The 20,050-nt window shown below is 43.9% G+C and overlaps 3 protein-coding genes across 5 annotated transcripts in view; 1 reads left to right on the forward strand and 2 right to left on the reverse strand.

The window, feature by feature from the left end:
• Window positions 1-6,580, forward strand: part of hmcn1 (hemicentin 1) — a 75,787-nt gene extending 69,207 nt beyond the window's left edge. Inside the window, exons 91-107 of one of the 2 annotated variants that reach the window (XM_086223240.1) lie at window positions 56-226; window positions 312-482; window positions 607-777; window positions 859-1,005; window positions 1,096-1,233; window positions 1,355-1,476; window positions 1,565-1,802; window positions 1,917-1,979; window positions 2,129-2,248; window positions 2,351-2,485; window positions 2,567-2,680; window positions 2,766-2,891; window positions 2,969-3,097; window positions 4,295-4,663; window positions 4,852-4,971; window positions 5,064-5,190; window positions 5,505-6,580. In XM_086223240.1, the coding sequence (XP_086079366.1) occupies window positions 56-226; window positions 312-482; window positions 607-777; window positions 859-1,005; window positions 1,096-1,233; window positions 1,355-1,476; window positions 1,565-1,802; window positions 1,917-1,979; window positions 2,129-2,248; window positions 2,351-2,485; window positions 2,567-2,680; window positions 2,766-2,891; window positions 2,969-3,097; window positions 4,295-4,663; window positions 4,852-4,971; window positions 5,064-5,190; window positions 5,505-5,871 (2,828 nt within the window). In that variant the 3' untranslated portion in view covers window positions 5,872-6,580. The remainder of the gene's footprint in view (window positions 1-55; window positions 227-311; window positions 483-606; window positions 778-858; window positions 1,006-1,095; window positions 1,234-1,354; window positions 1,477-1,564; window positions 1,803-1,916; window positions 1,980-2,128; window positions 2,249-2,350; window positions 2,486-2,566; window positions 2,681-2,765; window positions 2,892-2,968; window positions 3,098-4,294; window positions 4,664-4,851; window positions 4,972-5,063; window positions 5,191-5,504) is intronic. The other variant, XM_086223242.1, reaches the window with a different exon arrangement.
• A 52-nt stretch (window positions 6,581-6,632) lies between these two features.
• arpc5b (actin related protein 2/3 complex, subunit 5B) lies at window positions 6,633-11,428 on the reverse strand. The gene is made up of 4 exons (XM_086223239.1): window positions 11,143-11,428; window positions 9,962-10,033; window positions 9,604-9,780; window positions 6,633-9,346 (listed from the first exon to the last, which is right to left on the reverse strand). The coding sequence occupies exons 1-4, from the start codon at window positions 11,281-11,283 to the stop codon at window positions 9,284-9,286; spliced, it is 453 nt and encodes a 150-aa protein (XP_086079365.1). The 5' UTR covers window positions 11,284-11,428; the 3' UTR covers window positions 6,633-9,283.
• Window positions 11,429-14,989: 3,561 nt separating this feature from the next.
• Window positions 14,990-20,050, reverse strand: part of pla2g4ab (phospholipase A2, group IVAb (cytosolic, calcium-dependent)) — a 31,008-nt gene continuing 25,947 nt past the window's right edge. For both annotated transcript variants that reach the window (XM_086225470.1, XM_086225469.1), the window contains exons 16-19: window positions 19,850-20,034; window positions 19,574-19,763; window positions 18,175-18,332; window positions 14,990-17,743 (exon numbers count right to left, since the gene is read on the reverse strand). In XM_086225470.1, the coding sequence (XP_086081596.1) occupies window positions 17,588-17,743; window positions 18,175-18,332; window positions 19,574-19,763; window positions 19,850-20,034 (689 nt within the window). In that variant the 3' untranslated portion in view covers window positions 14,990-17,587. The remainder of the gene's footprint in view (window positions 17,744-18,174; window positions 18,333-19,573; window positions 19,764-19,849; window positions 20,035-20,050) is intronic.

Raw genomic sequence — 20,050 nt, forward strand, 5'->3', positions numbered from 1 at the left:
AGATCAAGGGTGTTTTAACTAAATGACGACACCTTCTGTTTCTTGTGTACATCAGTGGATGGGAAGTGGTCGTCTTGGGTGAGCTGGGGAGCTTGCAGTGTTTCCTGTGGGGGTGGGACCAGACAGAGAACACGCCTCTGTGCCAGCCCCGCCCCTCAACATGGTGGCAGGCAATGTGAAGGCAACGACGTGCACATTGACTTCTGTAACAGCGATCCCTGCCCAAGTGAGTTTACCATCTCTTTATCTGGCCATAAACACATGGATATTTTTTTCTTTAATGCATTGGACATCTTGATGGTGTCTGTCAGTCAGTGGTAACTGGGGTCCGTGGAGTACCTGGGGCAGCTGCAGCAAGACATGTAACGGAGGTCAGATGAGGCGCTACAGGACATGTGACAACCCCAGACCAGCCAATGGAGGGAGAGCTTGTGCAGGAGCAGACTCTCAGATACAGAGGTGCAACAACGCCAACTGTCCTGGTGAGTCAGTAGGTTCAGAACTTTGCTCCTTCAAGTGCATGAAATTAGTTTTTCAGTCTCTTAGTTCTTCTAATGCCAAGTTTATACGAATGTGTGTTTTTTATGTTTTTGTGTGTCATTGCAGTTGATGGTAACTGGGGACCATGGCAACCTTGGGGAGAATGCTCGACTTCCTGTGGAGGAGGAGAGAGGACTCGTGTCCGACTGTGTAATAACCCGTCTTCTAGCAACGGTGGCCGCCCTTGTCCAGGAGACTCCTCCCAGCTGTCCAGGTGTAACTCTCAGGCCTGCCCAGGTAAGGTGTGAAGGGCTACTGTGTGGGATTTGTGTATTCACTTCAAGAGTACAGCAGTCTTACGTACTTTTTCTTTGTCAGGTGGGCCTCAGACAGCACGAGGAAGCATCATTGGGAATATCAACGACATTGAGTTTGGTATTGCCATCCTGAACGCCACCATCACAGACGGCAAATCCGGCAACAAAGTCATCAAAGCCTCTATTTCTAATGTACCAAGGACATTAGGTTTGTTCCCAAAACAAATATTCCCATATCTTCAAAGCTACCGAAGACATAATAAATGAAATGCCTCCATCCTTTCCTCTTTCTCTCAAGGGCCTGCAATGAGGAAGCTCATCTCCATCCTGAACCCCATCTACTGGACCACCGCCCAGGAAGTAGGGGAGGCTGTAAACGGATACACCTTAACAGGAGGCATCTTCAGGCGAGAAACACAGGTGGAATTTGCCACAGGTACAGTAAACACATACAAGGGCTTCATGATGTTTCTTGGGGATGTTTTAAATTTCTACACAAATGTTGAGTGAAAATACAAAGGCTTGAATCAGACAAAAGTGTTGGAATTGAATGGTAGGCGAGATCCTGAGGATGACCCACATCGCTAGGGGCCTGGACTCAGACGGAGCCTTGTTACTGGACATCGTAGTGAACGGACACATCTTACAACTCCCCTCACATGCTGACATCAGCATAAAGGTACAGAGATAAACAGAAATAATGTGTAGGATTTGACTTTGTTGCCTTGTTTGTATCATTGTGCTGAGACATGCCATGTTTAATGCAGGACTACACCGAGGACTACATCCAGACAGGCCCGGGTCAGCTGTACGCTTTGTCTACTCGCATGTTCAGTATCGACAGGGAGAGTGTTCCATACTCCTGGAATCACACCATCTCCTACGATGTTTCCAAGGGTAAGATGCCCTACCTGGTTGAGATGCTTCAGGCAACAGCCATCAGCGCTCACTACCACCCCCTGGAGGAGGTGATTGAGTATAGCATCCAAGCTAGTATCAGCAAAGGTAAGAATACCATGAACCAGGTTTCCTTTCCTACTTTTTAGCTATGTGTAAATCTCTCTGATATAATAATCTGTTATAGAGGTATTTCAAATTAATTATTTTACTTGATTGCAGGTGATCGTAGTAACCAGTGTCCTCAAGGCTTCACTTTGGTGTCTGCTGGGCCCTACTGTGCTGGTAATATCAACTGTTCTGATGTTCCAAAAAATAATGTATAACTTCACTGCACCTAAAAGTACCTGTTAAAAATGCAGTATCTTGCAAAATGTTAAGGCTTTCAAGCTCTTGCGTGTTCTCAGTGTTGATGTGTTGTTTGTGTGCTGTAGATGAGAACGAGTGTCAGGTTGGGAACCCTTGTTCTCACTCATGTCACAATGCCATGGGAACCTACTACTGCTCGTGTCCTCGAGGTCTCACCATCTCAGCCGACGGCCGCACCTGTCAGGGTACACAACACCCATACTGAACGCATACCTTGATGAGATGTAAAGAGGTGCGATAACATCTCCATTTTCACATTTTCTAATTCACTCTCATCCTTTTCTTAGACATTGATGAGTGTTCGCTGGGCGGGGATGTGTGCCATGATGGACAGGACTGCGAGAATACTATTGGCTCATACCGTTGTGTTATGCGCTGTGGCCGTGGCTTCAGGAGAACAGCTGATGGTCTCAGTTGCGCAGGTACATCATCAAGCGTTCGTTATTGTTTGTGGTGTGTTGCTGATGTGTAAGTGTGTACAACGCTCTTCTTTTCTTGTTAAGATATCAACGAATGTCAGGAGTCCAATCCGTGCAACCAACACTGTCTAAACACTATCGGGAGTTATCGCTGTGCCTGCGAGCCAGGCTTCCAACTCAGGAACCGACGCTGTATAGGTGAGACAGAAAAGTTAGACTGGTTTCAGGGTTCCCTCAAAGTTCATTGATTTAACCTCTTCCTCTCTCCCTGATGCCATCCTAGATATAAATGAGTGCAGACAGAGGGTCTGTCGATCAGATCAGCAGTGTAAAAACACCCGCGGGGGTTACAACTGTATCGACCTGTGCCCCAGTGGTATGACCAAAGGTGCTAATGGGACGTGCGTCGGTCAGTAATGTTGATATTTTTGCATCTCTGTGATGTTCTGGTTGTGTTCTTTGACTGACCGCTACACTCTGTTTTAGATATTGATGAGTGCAGAGACGGCACCCATCAGTGCAGATACAACCAGATCTGTGAGAACACCAGAGGAAGTTACCACTGTACCTGTCCCCGTGGCTACAGATCTCAGGGAGTGGGCCGGCCTTGTGTGGGTACGTACACACTTTAATGTCTCTTAGAGCACTTTACATTCTCGTTAGGCAGCTGAATTGAGAATTTATGACATTTTAGAGCTGGGATCAAGCAGGTGATCATACTAATGTGTATATTTCTCAACATAAGAATTCAAATAATAGATTACAAGCTCTGCTCTGCGCTTGAACTTCTCTTTAGCTTTCTTACGTCCGCCAGCTCACTCCTGCTCTCATCTGCTGCATAGTTCGGGTCATATTCCATCCCTGCTGCTTGCTCAACGTTACTAAAATGCTGCAAAGGAATCACTGCTGACTAACTTGCCCATTCCTTTTTAAAAAGATGCACTGCATGATCTTGTACTGTCAACTCTGTCCGATAAGAATAAGTAGAAGGGTATGAGGACGCAGTCTGAAACATAATTTTACCTACTTTGACACTTCAACCACAGAAAGACCAGCACCATTTCACCTCTCTCTCTCTCCCTCTGTGTGTGTGTGTGTGTGTGTGTGTGTGTGTGTGTGTGTGTGTGTGTGTGCGCTCACTCTCTCCCACCTCAATGTTTGGACCTCCTGGTGCTGCTTGTAACGGCACGGTTCTGCCTGTGACGTCATTAACATTGGACGCTGTTGTCTGTCTGAAAGAATTTGGTACCTCACATCAGGCATGAATAGTATTTGATATCTTTGTGTAAGGTGACAAGGTTTGAAGCAGGGCTGAACGCTATGCAAAAAAAAAAAAAAAAAAAAGACTTTATTTTAGTTAGAATGGTAACTTCTGCATTTTTTTTCCAGAAAGAAATGTAAAAATGATGTCATTTTTGCTGCAGTTTGCTGTTGATTTGCAGTCTGAGTCATTTATGTCAAACTAATGGTTTATTCAGAAGGATGCATTAATCGAAAACATAAATTGTTCGGCCCTAATTTGAAGTCTTCAAACTGGAATTATTATTTGAGATGAGAATAAATCATCTCAAATTGACAAATGTGTCAATACATTTCTGTCTTAGGGACAAGAAAATGTATTGTTGTGCAGTGGGGTAATTGTCATATCCCCTTTCCCCCTTCATCTCTCTCCTCTGTTTTCATTTATATCTCTCTCATCATCTGTCAAATCCATTCATTCACCTATTTTCTTTACTATATTATTTCTGTCCTCCTCTTCTATCACTGCTTCTTGTCTTTCCTGGTGCTGGTCTTCCTTTGTGATGAGGGCAGATATAAATGAGTGTGAGAGGCTGCCGCAGCCCTGTGCCCACCGCTGCATCAACACTCCAGGCAGCTTCCAGTGCACCTGCCCGCCGGGGCGCCACCTGCTGGGTGATGGCAAATCCTGCGCTGGGCTAGAGCGTCTGCCAAATTCAGAGAGTTACTCATACGGCTACCGAACATCACAGGCCTCTTCTGAGCACAGCTCCTTCCAGCGCCTCTACCACAACTTGGCCTCTCAGAGTTTTCACTCCTACGCCGCCGCCACAAGGGGGCGCAACAGGAGTCGTAGCCGCAGAGGAGCCCGCATGCTTTCCTCACGTCAGGGCTTCCCAACTTGTCAGGAGGGGTTTGTGTCCAAGGATGGCCGCTGCCTAGGTAACTATGGAGGACAGGCAGGGTTTAGGAGGGAGAGGATGGAAACTGTCTCTGCTGGGGAGAGAGAGAGAGAGAGAGAGACCTCTGATACGTGAACATGGAAACTGCAACTTATTAATACTGCATCATTGTTTGTATTCTCTGTATCATTCGGTAGCTGTTTGTGTTTGTGTGTGTGACACCAACAGATATCAACGAGTGCGAGGTGAGGGATGCCTGTCAGCACGAGTGTATGAACACACCAGGGAGCCACAGGTGTCTCTGTCCAGCTGGTTACCACCTCATGACCAACGGCAAGACCTGTCAGGGTGAGAACCTCCTTCCCTCATCCACCCATCAATTGTCATTCTTTGCCATTCTTTCTCCCGCCTCTATGCTAAGCTGTGTGCTCTATCCACAGATATGGATGAGTGTCTTGAACAGAACATTCAGTGTGGAGCCAACAGGATGTGCTTCAACATGAGAGGGAGTTACCAGTGTATTGACACACCTTGTCCGCCAAACTACCAGAGAGACCCCACCACAGGGTAAACACTCACATAGCCTCTGTCCTCAGCTACCACTTCTATAGTGCCGCTCAAGTTCTGCCTACTCATGCAGAAGTACGGGGCCAAATGATGTAACGTCCTTGTCATTCACGGAAACACGGAAGCGTCCGTCACCCTGGTGTCTAAAACCATGACCCTACATGCGTGCGGGCATTTATGATTTGATCGTGACTTTCCCAAGACGGAGCATTGAAGTCGTTCCTACAGTATATAGTGACTGGATACAGCGTCCTGCCCATCCTTATGTGTTAAGATTTGATGTTCTCCTCTAAATTCTGTTGTCTCTGTTTCAGGTTCTGTCTGAAAAACTGCCCACCAAACGACTTGGAGTGTGCGCTGAGCCCTTACGCCCTGGAGTACAAGCTTCTGTCTCTGCCCTTCGGTATCGCAGCCAACCAGGACCTCATCAGACTGGTGGCCTACACGCAGGACGGAGTAATGCACCCAAGAACCACTTTCCTTGTGGTGGATGAAGATGTTACGTTACCTTTTGCCCTGAGAGATGAGAACCTGAAGGGAGTTCTGTTCACAACACGAGCTCTCCGGGAGCCCCACACGTATCGCATGAAGGTCCGAGCCCTCTCCTACAGCGAAGACGGCGGCATCGAGTACCAGACTACCTTCATCGTCTACATCGCCGTCTCTGCCTACCCCTACTGAGAGCACTTTAACTGACATGAGACCGAAGGTGCAGGGATATGCTGCCCTCCACATGCAGCACCACTGAAATATTGTGGTTCAGAAAAGTGGCCGCATCAGTAAACAGACTGAAAAAAGACTGCGGCTGTGTGAGAGGCCGGTGAGCGGATCCAGAACAGGCCGCTGACAAGAAAAACTGACTATTTATTGGCTCTGATTCCTGGAATTATTAGGACTTTATTATTCACACACCTAAAATATTGTTTCCCAGTCATGCCTGATTTATTTATACATCAGCAAGATTTGACTCCTCAAGCCAAAATATGCACCAGTGGCTCAGAACGCAGGTTTTAACCTTACTTAACCGAATCTTTGCTGTTTATTTACATCAATTAACTTATTGGGAAGTGCTTGAACATGAAAAACAGGCAGTTCCTACCTTTGTTTAGCGCTTGTGAATTCAGTCACCGAAGAAGAGATGAAGTTGTTCTCATGTGGTGCTCACTTTTAAGAGAAACTTGACTGTCACATGTGCATCCTCAGGTAGTGGCCCATCATAACCATATTGTTACACTGATTACCAATGTGATGTAATGGTCCATCCAGTAGTTCTTACCAAGATGTATTTTATTTTCATGACTTGTACATAAGTGTTGTTTTTCTCACAATGTATTGCTATACTGAACTACTTTATCCTTTTTTTGTAATAAAAATGTAATAACACTCAACGAAATTCCAATTGTCACTCAAATCAAGAAAAGAAAAGCAGTAAAGCAATTAAATTGCGACAAGGTGATTAGTAGCATTCATACCTTTTATTTATTTTGTCAAAAAAGCACAAACATAAAAAAGGAATATTCAGTAAGGCAGTTTTTGTACATCAGTTTGGTTTGTTCCCTCGTCTCCTCGCCCTCAGCTAGAAGAGCATCTCTGACTAGAAATACATGACGAAGAGTTCTCCTCTTCCTCATGTCAAACCAGCCGTTACTGCATTAGAGAAGGTGATTAACGTGTGGATGCATCGTCCCCGGTGACAATATTCAAACATGAAAAATCCATGTCCAAATACCAACCGGGAGTTGAAGTGTACTTATGCTTTTGTGTGTTTTATAAAAAGCCTTTGAGAAACTGCATAAGCAACCGTCGCTCTCAGTGAGTGGAAATGTGCAGGAGTAAAACACTAAACTGGAAGTGAATTGGCCCTCGTCATTCCATCTGTGTGCGAAGCAGAGCCGCTTATTGCAAAACAGGAACTGTTACAAACTTTGCTTTTATGTTCATATTTACCGTAAATAGCTCAAATGAAACTTTCCGACTGATCACTAATAAACGAGATCCACTAAATCAAATAGAAACTGACAAGAGAGCAAAATATCATTTGGCAACAGTGACGTCATCTGCCCGATAAGGCAGACAAATGCTAACACGTCCATTTTCTCTCCTTTTACAAATGTATGAGGAAGTCACAGTGGGACAGCAGGACAATGCAGTGTTTGAATTCGTTTAAACTCAGATTCAGCATCAGACGAGACATAGACCATGTACAAAAGACACGTATGAAATCTTTGTGAAAATGTTCAAAAGTACCATCATGCGCACATTATATATTTTCATTGAGTGATAACCCCTTTACATGTAGAGATGGCCCAAATATTTACTATCCACTTGGTTGCTCCTGCAAGGCCAGACTGCTGATTTTGTCAAACCGGTTTTAAAGTTTGAATCAAGAGGAGATTTAGCCGGGGGGTGGGGTGGGGTGATTACGATAAAATAATAAGAGGAAAATGGATATTAATCCCCTAACATAATCCTAGATTAGTTTTCTGTTAAATGCCACATGAAAACAACAATCTGAGGAAATGTTCTCAGTGTCATTTTCCAAAAAAGCTCCTATAAACAGCACCAGCAGAGTCCCGTGACACCCTGCAGAGGAATAATGAGGGTGCATGAAAAAGTCCGACAGACATTAACATGTTGTGAGGAAGCAAAGTGCAAAGTGGGATTAATAAGAGGAGGGGTGGTGGGGCTGCTGCATTATGGGTAATAATACTAAACTGGGTCAGCAGGCAGCGTGAAAGGATGGATAGAAGATACCCACTCCCCTCCTCCACCTCCCCTGGGGTGAGCAGCTATGCCTGTGCACAAACACACCATCCTCCATCTGTGTTGTTGTGCTTTTCAGGAGAACCCCGCTGCTCAAGACTGGTAATAATGAGATTTAGTGAGACAGAATCTGGCTTTTTATATACCAGGAGACGTCGACAGAGCACATCTGCAGAGGCAGCGGCTGCGTTTACATGCACCACAATTATTACAATAGTCCGTGCTGGATGAGGGTTGCGTATTCCCATTTGATTTTCTTGTCTCAAAATTTTGCCTTTTCTAACGACGACGTGGGATTTGGCGATATTCGGGGTTCGGGCACATTCTGAGGAAGTCAGGGTTTCTACGGCAGCTGACCAACTCGCAGCACACTGCTCACAGCAAAATGCACTGATAGCTTCATGCTAACTTGTAGACAACCAGCGAGCAGTCAAACTCATCTAAATTCTCGGAGTAAATTCTCCTATGACATCACTGAACGTGTTATTGGAGATATTCTGACCATGAAGCTTTACAGTAACTTGTTTGATACTTTAACCCATGGGTGGGGAATCAGGTGCCATGGAGGGCCGTGTGTACGCAGGTTTTCCTTCCAACCAAACACTTCAACAGGTGATTCCACTGATTAACACACCTTTGGCCACGGAGGAGTGTTAATCAGTGCAATCACCTGTTGAAGTGTTTGGTTGGAAGGAAAACCTGCGTACACACGGCCCTCCACGACCCATGGTTCCCCACTCCTGCTTCAACCGAACGGGGAGGAAACAACCGCAGCAACTTTAGTTTGAACTTTAGGTTTTTCTGACAAATCTTGGCAGTCTGAATTTGTGAGGCTGCATGTCAACAGCTTATTCGGACTATTGCCATTCGGGGGGGGGGGGGGGGGGCAGAATATGAGTGGAATACTGAGTGCATGTAAACAGAATCAACAATGGCAAATAAATACAAAGAGTTTCCTGAGAGAAACAAAGCCCGACTGTGAACAAAAGGGGGATTGATTTTAAAACAGTGTTTCGAGGGAGCTGCAGGTGCTGTGTATAGAAGAGTCTAGCGTACAGGAACGGCGGATGAGTGGATCGGGGAGGCAGAAGATGCACGTGTTGAGATGTGAGCTGTAGCACCCAGTGAGGACTGAGATCAGGCTGAGATCGTGAGGGGGGGTCAACACAGGAAACTCGTTTTTTAACCTAATGTGACCCAAATCAGATTTATTTAGCCTCCAACAGGATGACGTTGGGTTAAAAAAAAAGTCTGTGTTTCCTTTCAGTCCTTATGTAATCTGTTCGATCAAGAGAACTTAACGATGCACCGCCTGCTCCTCGTTCCTCTTTTAGACCGTCTTCCTGGCTGTTAGGACCCTGACGATGCTGCCCACTCCGCCGGCTGACAGCGCCTAGAAACACACAGGACGGAAAATGACTCACAGCTCTTCCAGCTCATCCTGGAATACGACTCACATGTGTCGCCACGTCCTTTCAAGAAAGATCGTATGATCGTTTCACCTCTGATGGGAACTTTTTTTCATTAACTGAGTTAATTTAGCAGGAACCAACATCTCATTCTACTACGTGGATCTGAACCAAGTCCTGAGATTCTTAAAGAAAGAACAAAAAACTATCACCATCCATCTCATGAGGTCCTAACATCTACCTTTTCATGCCACTGCAGGAGGACGGCGCTACTGTTTTCTGACGGCCTCTCGAAACCTTTGTAGATGTATTTCATCAGCAGGTCCACGCCGTTCTTGTCCAGCGACTGCACGCCTTTCTCAATGTCGCTGCTCTTAAAGGCGCTGAGCACCTTCAGCACCAGGCCCTCCGCGCGGTCCTGGTGAGGCGAAATGAGCAGATGTACGAGAAGCAAAATGAAATCAATACATGAAGCAGAAGCTGAGAACCTCCTCTGACTTGCCAGAAGGTAAGGAACGTGGCCGAAGCATCAACGTCCTCCCTCAACAATAATCCCTGCGTGGAAAAAGTAACTCATTAGCAGAGACGAGCAGCCTCACCTTGACGTTCTGGTTCTTCGTGTTGATTGGTGGGTTCTTTAGAACTGCATGTAAAGCCTCCATGAGGTTTCCTGTGCAGCGACGGTTAAGGAAGCAACGCAGGACAGCACAGCAGGGCAGGACCTGATCACCATCATTGAACATCCAGCACATGTGACTAGAGACACACACCATCACCGACACGTGTCTGATAGCACAAACCCACAGCTCACTATTACCGGCCTCATTTGTGACACGTTCGTCCACAAAAAGCTTTTCTTTCACACGAGATGATTTGTTTTGGTTTTGAGCCTCACTTTAGTGTTATGGAATTTAAAAACGTACAATTTACACCCGTCAAAGAAAATGTGAATATGTGCATATACACAAAGATAAAAGTTAATTTCCCCTGTAAATACTGATTGTGAGGAGAATCCCGATGTAACAGATGTGGACAAAACATCTGCAGTACAAGTACTGCACTAAAAAGACGAGCACGATGTGAGGTTAAGGTGCATTCCGTCTTTGTCTTGGTCAGTCTCTTCCTGGTCATGTTATCTGTTGAATATTGCTGCTGGATCGCGTTTCTCCCCACTTTTGTCTTAACGACGGGTATTTTTGACTCACTTCTGCGCTGCAGCATGAGGTGGGAGGTCACTGACTCATTCAATGAGGAAGTGCTGCACTTTCATGCCATATAAGGCCTATAAGACTTACACCCGACGCTCAACGCGCTATTAAAAGTACTGCAACTCCTCTCGTGCAACAATAGCGTCTCACCAGACGTTTATATCCACATTTGCATGATCGTAGCTCAGTGAAAACGGCAAAGCTGCAGCTCTCATTCAATCACACCCACAGAGCTGGAAAGCTGAAGACTAGTTAAACCAACATCATGAAGTCTGTCGTGTCCATATGAGGTTAAACCTGCAGTTATGCTCGTGTAAAGCTTGCAACTGTATTCCCAGTCTAGTCTGTCCTGGTCTGTATGGAACAAAAATCCCTGGAATGTGACTGTCAGGCAAGTCTGGGCAGTGACTGGCCTATTTGCAACGATACAAACTGTAGCAGCACATGCAAACACCTCTGACGAGCATTTGCTAAGTTAAATGTGGCCCGAAAATACACATTCTGATCAACTGTGGCTGTTTATTCCCAGAACCGTTTGCTAGCAGCCAGGCTAGCTAATCATGTAAAGGATATTGTCTAATGAGGGAGTCCACCTCTGCCTCGTCGGGACCCAACTGGTTCTCTGCTCCGTCCTCCTCGTCTACAAATTTGTTCTCGTCGTATTCATCCACGTCCACTCGCCTGAAGCGGGCGGACACAGCGTTCTTCGACATTTCGGTGACGGTTCGGGCGTCTTAAAGGACAAAAGTTAAAGCTCAATTCTGGCCTTTTTCCTCTCCACAGTCACTGACAGGCAGGCAGCTTCCTGACGTCCCTCTCTTTCCTCTTGAGGATGTTTCCTCTCCGTGTGGTTTCTGCTTCCGCGTACACTTTATCGCCACCTAACGACCGAACACGACACTGCAGACAGGGGGGATCTGTGCGTTTCTATTTAGACCACTAGAGGGCAATCAAACATAAGAAATATGTATCATTTTAACCAGCCACGAGAGTAACTAAATAAATACATAAGTAGACAAATGATTAATTAAAATCACATTTTTTAATTTGATTATCTAACAATATTTTCAGTAAATAATCCTAAGAGTAACTATTGTTCCAGAGCGTTATTATCCAATTTATAATATTTAAGTGAATATTTTCTGTTAAAAAAAACCAACCCTGTTGCATCATTACATTAACCTAAACAAAGTTTACCTTCAAAGAACAAAAATGCTTGTGAAAGACTTAATTTGTGCACGATTAACTTTTCGTAGTCTTGTCCATTGTTGTGTATATTTTCATGTCAGCTTGGGGTTGATAAAAAATGGTCAACATAAATCCTAAAAACATATTTCAAGGAAAGTATTTCTTTCAACTTTCAAAGTAATGCCTTTGACCTCTTATGAATCGATGAAACTGTCACAGCAGCTAATCAGCAAGGAGATATCGTCTCCAGTCACGTTAAAGCTTTAGTTTAGCGTTCAGAACAAACTAGACCCTGTTTTCAAACGGAGAAAGTGTTTATTGTAACGGGCCGATACAGGATTCTGTTGCAGACTGCAGTAAATACTGCACACACCACAGGTTACACAGACATTTATGCATCTTCTGCAGTTAAAAAACAACAACAAAAAAACAGTTAGAATCAGAGAAGATGATTTAAACAACCTGAGTGTTTGTGAGTGCCAGGTATTCCTCATGTTGTGGGGAAATACATTCCCCATGTTATAACCTCTGCCATGATGTCTTCTTTTATGAGGCTTATAATTTGTCATGTTTTGTTTACAGGTAAAGTTTCCACTATTATTGCAGCAATAACGGGTCAAGGTGCTAATTGTCTGCCCCTCTGAGGGTGGTCAAAGCATAAGAACTAGCTGGGCTACCAGAACCTCCACAGTAAAGTTGAATTACTGACGGTCAGTCAAAGCAGAACATTTTTGTCTTTGTAAAGTCAGAATTTATGGAAGAACTGTTGCGTTAGATCAAATTACACTGCCCATTTGGAGCTAATGAAGTGGAACGCACCGGTTACACACAGTTGAATTTACAAAGTAAATATTTAGATTTTAAAGCAAAGTTTTGTTTTAAGATAAGCCAGGGTTGGAAAAGTAATGGTTATGGAAGGAGTTAGGGCTGTGTGTGTGTGTGTGTGTGTGTGTGTGTGTGTGTGTGTGTGTGTGTGTGTGCGCTGAGTCACGCAGTCCTCCTGTGTCTTTGTAGTGACGAAAGTATTTATTTGACTGGTTCAGGGATGGGTGGTCTCTGGTGAGTCCAGACAACTGCTGTGTCAGCTCCGTTATGTCAGGATTTTCCTGCGTCACAAAAAATCTGCACATTTTTCTCCTTGCAGGGAGCTGGATGGCTTTTCCATGTTAGACATTTGCTCTATGAATTAGGTCTGAATCACAAACTCGTACTCATCAAACAAGAGCAAGAATCAATTGGGAACTTTAAATCACCTCAAACTCAGCGCTGCTCATGTGCTGGGAAGCCTGCGTTGTTGTTGGCAGGAGGCCGCGGTCCTCAACTCCAGAAACAATCCCCGTTAGTTGATGAAATAACTCACAACATTCTTCTGGGAAACTGAGAAAGTGAGACACACCTTTGCGTCCTCTCTTTTTTAGAGATGGAATTTTTAATTTCCTTATGGTCTAGACTGCTGGCTCTTTGCCCCAGGAGGAAGGATAACACATCGGTTGAGATCCTCCCTTTTCTCACAACACACAGTCTTACTGTAATTCCCGAGCTCCTTTTCTCTTATTCTTAACCGTCACAACTTTCCCAAAATAATATGTGAATATAAATTCTTTTATATTGATTTCTTGGAGACATCAGCCACACTGTGTTCAAAACCCAAATTCAAATAGAGCGGCGCATCTATGATTCCTCGTCTGTTGATGATGGGGTTTATGAATGGGTTCTGTGAATGGGCTCAAATGAGGTTTGTAGTTAATACAAACTTAAGACGCTTTAACATTTTCTTCTGTGGCTTTCAAAATACATGTAAATACCTCACTTGTGATTTTTGAAGCTTTTCTCAGCTGTATTGATGTTGAGTGCCATGGGGTGGAGTTGGTTCATTGCGTGAGATTAGATTTGTATTCGGGACTAAAGTAGTTCAGTTATTCAAGTAATTCATAAAAGATTATTTTAATTTGTGAGGGTTATCCTGCTGAACAGGATGTGAAAGTCTCACGTTGAATCATTGCCACTATGGGGACCATGCTTTCTGTCCCAAATTGGGAGGTGTGGGGACTCACCTCTGTCTTAATAAAGGGACATTTCATTAACGTCCATCTGTACGGACGTTAATCCAGGCACTGACACTCACGCTGACCCCGCCCACTTCATGCCTCATCATTCATAGCCCTTAACTTCAGCCAGGAGTTGTGCTGCATCTGGACCTGAACTTTGGTCCCCATGAGGATTAGGGGTGAGGTGTGCTGTTAGTGTTGACACCAGAAAAAGCATCTCTCTCTCTCTCTCTCTCTCTCTCACACACACACACACACACACACACACACTCACTGCATGCATATTTTACTTTCTTTTTGGTCCTCTTTTCACTCCCTTTCTCTTTCTCTCCTCTCTCTCTCTCTCTAAACACACACACACACACACACACACACACACACACACACACACACACACACACACACTGCTGCGTGCATTGGTCATGAGTGTCCTCATTGTGGGCTTTTATGCAGTGCCCAAACCCTTCTGTGCTATGCGAGTGACTCACCACATCAAAAGGCAAGGATGCAGGCACATACATGACCTTCACGTGAATGTGCAAATTAAGAAGCCCTGCAGAGGTTCAATATGGAGACCGTCTCCCCTCTTTTCTGAACACACCAGACAGACAGACTCTACAAAATGGATAAGAAAGCTCTTTAAGATGTCTGCGAGGCAGCGTCGCTCTCCATGTTCAGTGCCAGGGCTTCGGGCCATGTGCTTCCGTGACAAAGGACTACGTTAAAGTTACCCTAAGAACATAATTAATGCTCTCATATGATAAGAACATTGTTATTGTTTTGTTTTCTGTAAACCGGGGAATGTAATTTAGTGGGTGTTGCGTTGGAGCAGGTCTTCGGGCTGGGAGTCACTGCGGGGGTTTCCTCAATATCTGGAGGTGAACGTGATGCAAATGGTTTTTAATTTGTTAAAGATCGGACATTGATTGTAGCTAAAAGCTTCTCCATGCGCTAAGCTGTTACCACAGCAACGGGGCTGCAGCTGGCCTACGTACGTGCTTGTGAACGTCATGGTAACTCTGTCCAAGTAGACTAAATCCCAGGATGCGGATAAGGCGATAGCTTCGTCCTTTCCCTCAGACTAAAACAATCACTGATATCACTGCATGTTCAGGTGTGTAAAGGAAAATAAGCTCTACAGCTCTGTGACCTTCTCTTGCCCCAGGCGCTACATTAGGCTGTTATTTCAAGAAGCGGCCCCTCGATACCACGAGAGTCTCAAAAATAGTTCAGCGAAACCATTACACACAAAATATATCTCTCCTTTTTTGTAGTCACTTCATTTTATTATGTAGCTACGTGACACACATATATTTTTACAGTGTATGCTACTTTATTCTGTAAAAATGACCAATTAACAAATTACATGTACACTTACAACTGACAAAATACTGCTAAAGTCCATGCACGCTTTTATTAAGAAAACCATTACAAAAAAAATGGGACTTAAGAACAGATCCATATTTTTTTTTGTATGCAACTTTGAGTATTAACTGTAATACAAACTAAAACAAGGATCTTTGCTCCCTAATCAACATTTAATTAATTCAATTAATCTAGAGATCACTAAGCCATAAAGACAACAAATAAGCCAGCATGTAGAAAATTAAAATTCCTCGACCAGGAGTGCCACTAATTAACACTTTTATTTGTTGATATAGATGTTCTAACTTCAGAAATATTTATTATTTATCGATATAAGACAAGTACTACCACAGAAAACAACTAAAAGGCACAAATCATCTATTTAATACATGAAAACTGCAAAGGTCTGGCGACAGTCAGCCCCTGCAGCAAGACTGCAAAACCATTTTATCAGTTTTCCGAGTTTCTTCTAAACTGCTGGGACTGAAACATGAGTGCGTATAGGGGTCGGAAGCGCTCCAGTGTAAAATTCCACTGCTTTCTGTGCAGCTTTTGAGCCCCTGCAGGTATAGGTGTAATGTGTCAGATTCCAGGCCTCCACTGCTGGAGGTGTAGGTGTAGTGTGTAAAATTCCACTGAGCGCCGCCATGGTGTGGGCAGGTCTACTGCTACCACACTATCAGCATTTTATTGATCAAAGATGGGCAGCATTTCAATTACATTTTTTTTTCATATGTCCCTTGAACAGGAAAACAGTACAGCTTGTACTTGTTTTTTTTTGTTTTTTAACAAACTTAAAATACATGATGCAATATGTGGTTTTACTCTAAAAGAAGATACATGTTTATCCACAGGTTTGAACCATAGAAAAACTGCAAAACAATTAGCATAATCAAATCCTGAGTGTATCACGTGACACGTCCTCCTTCTGATTGGCTCTGACCCTGATATTCTTATTCTGCACCCAAGGAGCATTCTGGAGGGGAAGAGGTCTATCATGCGCTGCAGCCGTTAGTGTGCTAATGTTTCTCTGTCTTTTGTACTTGCTCACTTAGTTGCTTGTAAAGGTCGAGATCATAGAATGTTAATTTCATTTTCTCATGCTACTGTCATGCATTTTATTGAGGCCAATTTAACGAGCAAGTATCTCCAACCCGATGCATTTTTCTGTTTGTGTCCACCTACGCTCCCGAGGATTCGGGTGGTAAGAGGAGGAAGTGGCCTGAGAAAGACCAGCTATACCTTTTATCTAAAAGTCAGCCTGAAATAATATGGTCAGGAAGATAAACACACCTTTACCCTAACAAAGGGTGAGAAGTAGCAGGGCTGTTTCTATGGTATCAAGTTTTGTTTTTCCACAATGGTCGTTTTAATATGAGACACTCCCTACAGGCGGGGAGGGAGTGCTACTTCCCTGTAGGTGAGTAAACAACATCGAGATGTTTGAGGTATTGAGAAGGGGTTGCACTCGGCATGTGTAGGAGTTACCATCAAACAAAACCAATGGTTACAAGCTTCTCTTCCATGGCTTTTTTTTAAACAGGATTACATGTTTAGACGAGTCATCGTGAAGGGAAAAAAACAACAACAACAATGAAAAAACCAATGGTTACTTGCACGTTCTTGTACGTGCGTGATAAAGATGGAGAGATGGAGAGAGTTCAGCTTGGACACGCACAGCACAGGGGAGGCTTCTGGGTTGTGTTGGAAAAGCTCTAAGTGAAATTTGGAAGCAGAATGAAGCATTTTGCAAGTATAAGGATGCAGCTTCGCTCAAGCCAGCATGAAGTGTCCACTTGAATCGAGAATGTTGCAGCTCCAGTTCATACGTTGCATGAAAGAGAAATGAATAAACACCCAAAAATCAAGCAGCCATTTCTCCAGAAGAAAACTGAGAACATAAGTACCCACACACACACACACACATACACACACACACACATTAACTCCTTAAACCAGGCCCACAAACAGTTTCTTGCTGTCTGTGATGGAGTCAGCTGCTAGTTGTGTTGATCCAGTCACATTTCAGTGTTTAGAAAGTGTTGACTTTCAAAATCCAGTCTCTCACGGCCACAGGGGAAACCAACCATCAGCTGTTTGTCAACCACAAACACCAATTAGCACATAAAAACAATGTTTTCCGAGCAGTCAGATTTGTGCAAATAAAACCAGATGGAATTCCTCGCTGTGTTTTTTATGAACGTAATAATGAGTCTTTTACCAGTAAACCTTATGGTTCTTTACAGAAGCCCTTTTATCCAAAAATAAAAAATAAAATCCTTATGATTGAAAACACATAGACAATCGACATGTCGACATGATTACATTTTCCAAAAAGAAAATGTTTTTTGTTTTTTTTCCTCTTAAACAGAATACAAAATCCATCATGTCCTCTTATCCAAAGTCCAGGATCGGGCTACTGGTTGTCGGTTCCAAGGTGACTCCAGGGTTTTGCTCGAGCATCCCGTTTGAGAAACCTCTTTTTCGGGATTTCGAGGGAGAAGGGGCGGGAAATGGATGAGGGGTTCTCCTTCCGAGATACGATGCAGTCTTTGATGGCCTCTTTAATCACCTACACGAGACAAATACAGGGATCAAAGGCAAAGGCAAAGTCAAATACGTTGTTGCATCACGTATGAATTGTTACTCAGCATGGAAGTGACTAAGTCAGAGAAAGTCTAATCACAGTCTGACCGCTCACAGTGACACACCCTCACTAGATAAGACATGCACCATGCTGGAGTTTTTTTGTTTTTTTTTTAATGTTGCACAATGAACTAATTTTTGTGGGACAACACAAAAAAATGTAAAAGTGCTCATGTGAAGACGGGTTCATAGGTTAATAGGTTAACAATGTTGAAATCAGAGGACCTCAAGGACACAACAAGTGAAGAGGAAGCCCACATTCCTTCAAGTCTGATAGCGTTACATACACTGCACATCATCTGCAACCACTCTGACTGCTTTGTTGACAAGTAAACATCCAGCAACAATATTATTGACCTCCAGGTTGTTGAGAGTGTTGAACTCCATGAGGTCGTGGAGTCGGGTGAAGGCCTCGTTGGAGTACTGGAAGTTAAAAGTTGAGAACGGCGTCTCCGGGTCGTCAAAGATGTCAAAATCAGCCAATTCCTTCTCCTTCTCCGTCTCTCTTGGAACACCTGGTGTTACATATAAATGAGCAGGAGGTGAAAATGAAGTCAATCCATAAAAATTAACTCACTGGAATTCAAATATAATTGCCATGCATAACTACACGCATGTATGATGTATTCTTGATAGCAACAGGTAAAGCAAGCGCTTGTCCAGACTCACTGATGAACTTTTCCTGATGTCATGATCTTCTGAGCAGGTACACCCAGTTGTCAATACGGATGGAAATCGTTTAAATAAATTCATTAACCCTGTTGTGAAACTGTTTTTTTATACAATATAGTCATCAATAATAACTAAATCAAACTGCAAGTGATGGTTTGGAATGTAGAGCCCCGTCAGGCATGAAATACTGCAATACAATCAGTTCTATGTTTGAGGCAAAACTGCACATTTAACCTGGTGTACTATTAAAGACAAAATTCATTCGTACAAACTTTCATGCTTGAATAAAAGCTTGCGAAAGTAATTGAAGAAAGAGATGTTTCCTGTCTGCCTCATGTCCGGATGCGGGGCAGCTACCTCCATTCACACCTGATTAATCAACTATATCTTTTTTAAAAGAGAGCATATAACATTTTCCATTAAACTTTTGCTGGAAAATACAAACATGCAACAGGGAACTGATTCCACGGTGGCCTATTTAACTTCCTCTTCTACAGACTGGAAGTCCATTTATGGTATAATTCCTTTGGACATCTTTTGGTCTGAGTGCTAAAAGCTTATGTAACATCCATACGCCGCCTACGGAAGTATGTAGGCAGATAACCCCATGAATGTAAAGAGGCTCTGGAGAGGAGATGAGGTCTTTGTAAGGCTAATGATGTGTGGCCTGTTTACACACAGCTCTTTCCCACTGGACTGAGAGATTCTCCACCCGCACCTGGCTCCTCAAGGAACCATAATTCACCCAGCAGCTCATGAAACGCAGAACACATCGTGGTTCACATTTGCACACCCACTGACACAAGTGCATGTATGTGGGCTGGAATTCAGGCACAGTATTTCCATCACTTAACCACATTGACCCCAACAGAGACAATCATTACTCAGATGAGGGGCCCAGCTTGTGGCTAGACCAGTCCGCAGTTTACTGAAAATGGCTTAATTCCTGCGCAGCTTCGAGGAAGAGATGCATCATGTGCCATGACCGTAACATGGCATTGTTAGAAAGACACTGGAATATTTTACACCCCTCCCACGTCCAGGGGAAACCTCACCACACACAGACACAAAGACACACACTTACCAGGTGATTTGAATTTCCTGAAATTGATATTGACCAGGACAAAGTGGATGACTGTAGGGCAGTTCTTTTCGCCTTTTTTTGGTTTGAAGACGTAGCATTCCTTCAGACCCTCCCGGTCGAAGACTTTAGGGTCGATCTTGGGGAATGGCAGCTTGTTCATTCGTGCCCATTTCTCTGCCAAAAGGAGCTCCTACAGGTACAAATTTACAAATAATAAAATATCGATCTCACGTTTGCGTGAGTCATCCTTAGGGAAGAGAAGAGTCAGACTCTGACCTTAAACGGGGGGCTGGAGTCGCTGGGTCGTGCAGAGAAGTCAAAGGAAATAATGAGGTCAACGCCACGTTGCGGTCGCAGGATGAGGGGGTAGGGAAGGTTGTAGGTCAGGCCGCTGTCTACCACATGGATCTTTTTACTCTTCACATCCAGAGGCTCGTAGATGCGGTCAAACTCATCTGGGTCTGAAAAACAACAACA

Source organism: Aulostomus chinensis, chromosome 14, assembly GCF_037954235.1.
Source record: "Aulostomus chinensis isolate RoL2024-O1b breed Wild chromosome 14, RoL_Achi_v1.0, whole genome shotgun sequence".
NCBI lineage: Eukaryota > Metazoa > Chordata > Actinopteri > Syngnathiformes > Aulostomidae > Aulostomus > Aulostomus chinensis.

What these genes read in the sequence shown, in the direction of transcription:
- arpc5b (XM_086223239.1), bottom strand. Translation starts at nt 11,283, where the DNA reads ATGTCGAAGAACGCTGTGTCCGCCCGCTTCAGGCGAGTGGACGTGGAT. An exon ending in TGGACTCCCTCATTAGACAA is followed by an intron (nt 10,034 to 11,142) that starts TATCCTTTACAT and finishes CGTCGCTGCACA; the next exon opens with GGAAACCTCATGGAGGCTTT. An exon ending in TCCTGCAGTGGCATGAAAAG is followed by an intron (nt 9,347 to 9,603) that starts GTAGATGTTAGG and finishes GTGTGTTTCTAG; the next exon opens with GCGCTGTCAGCCGGCGGAGT.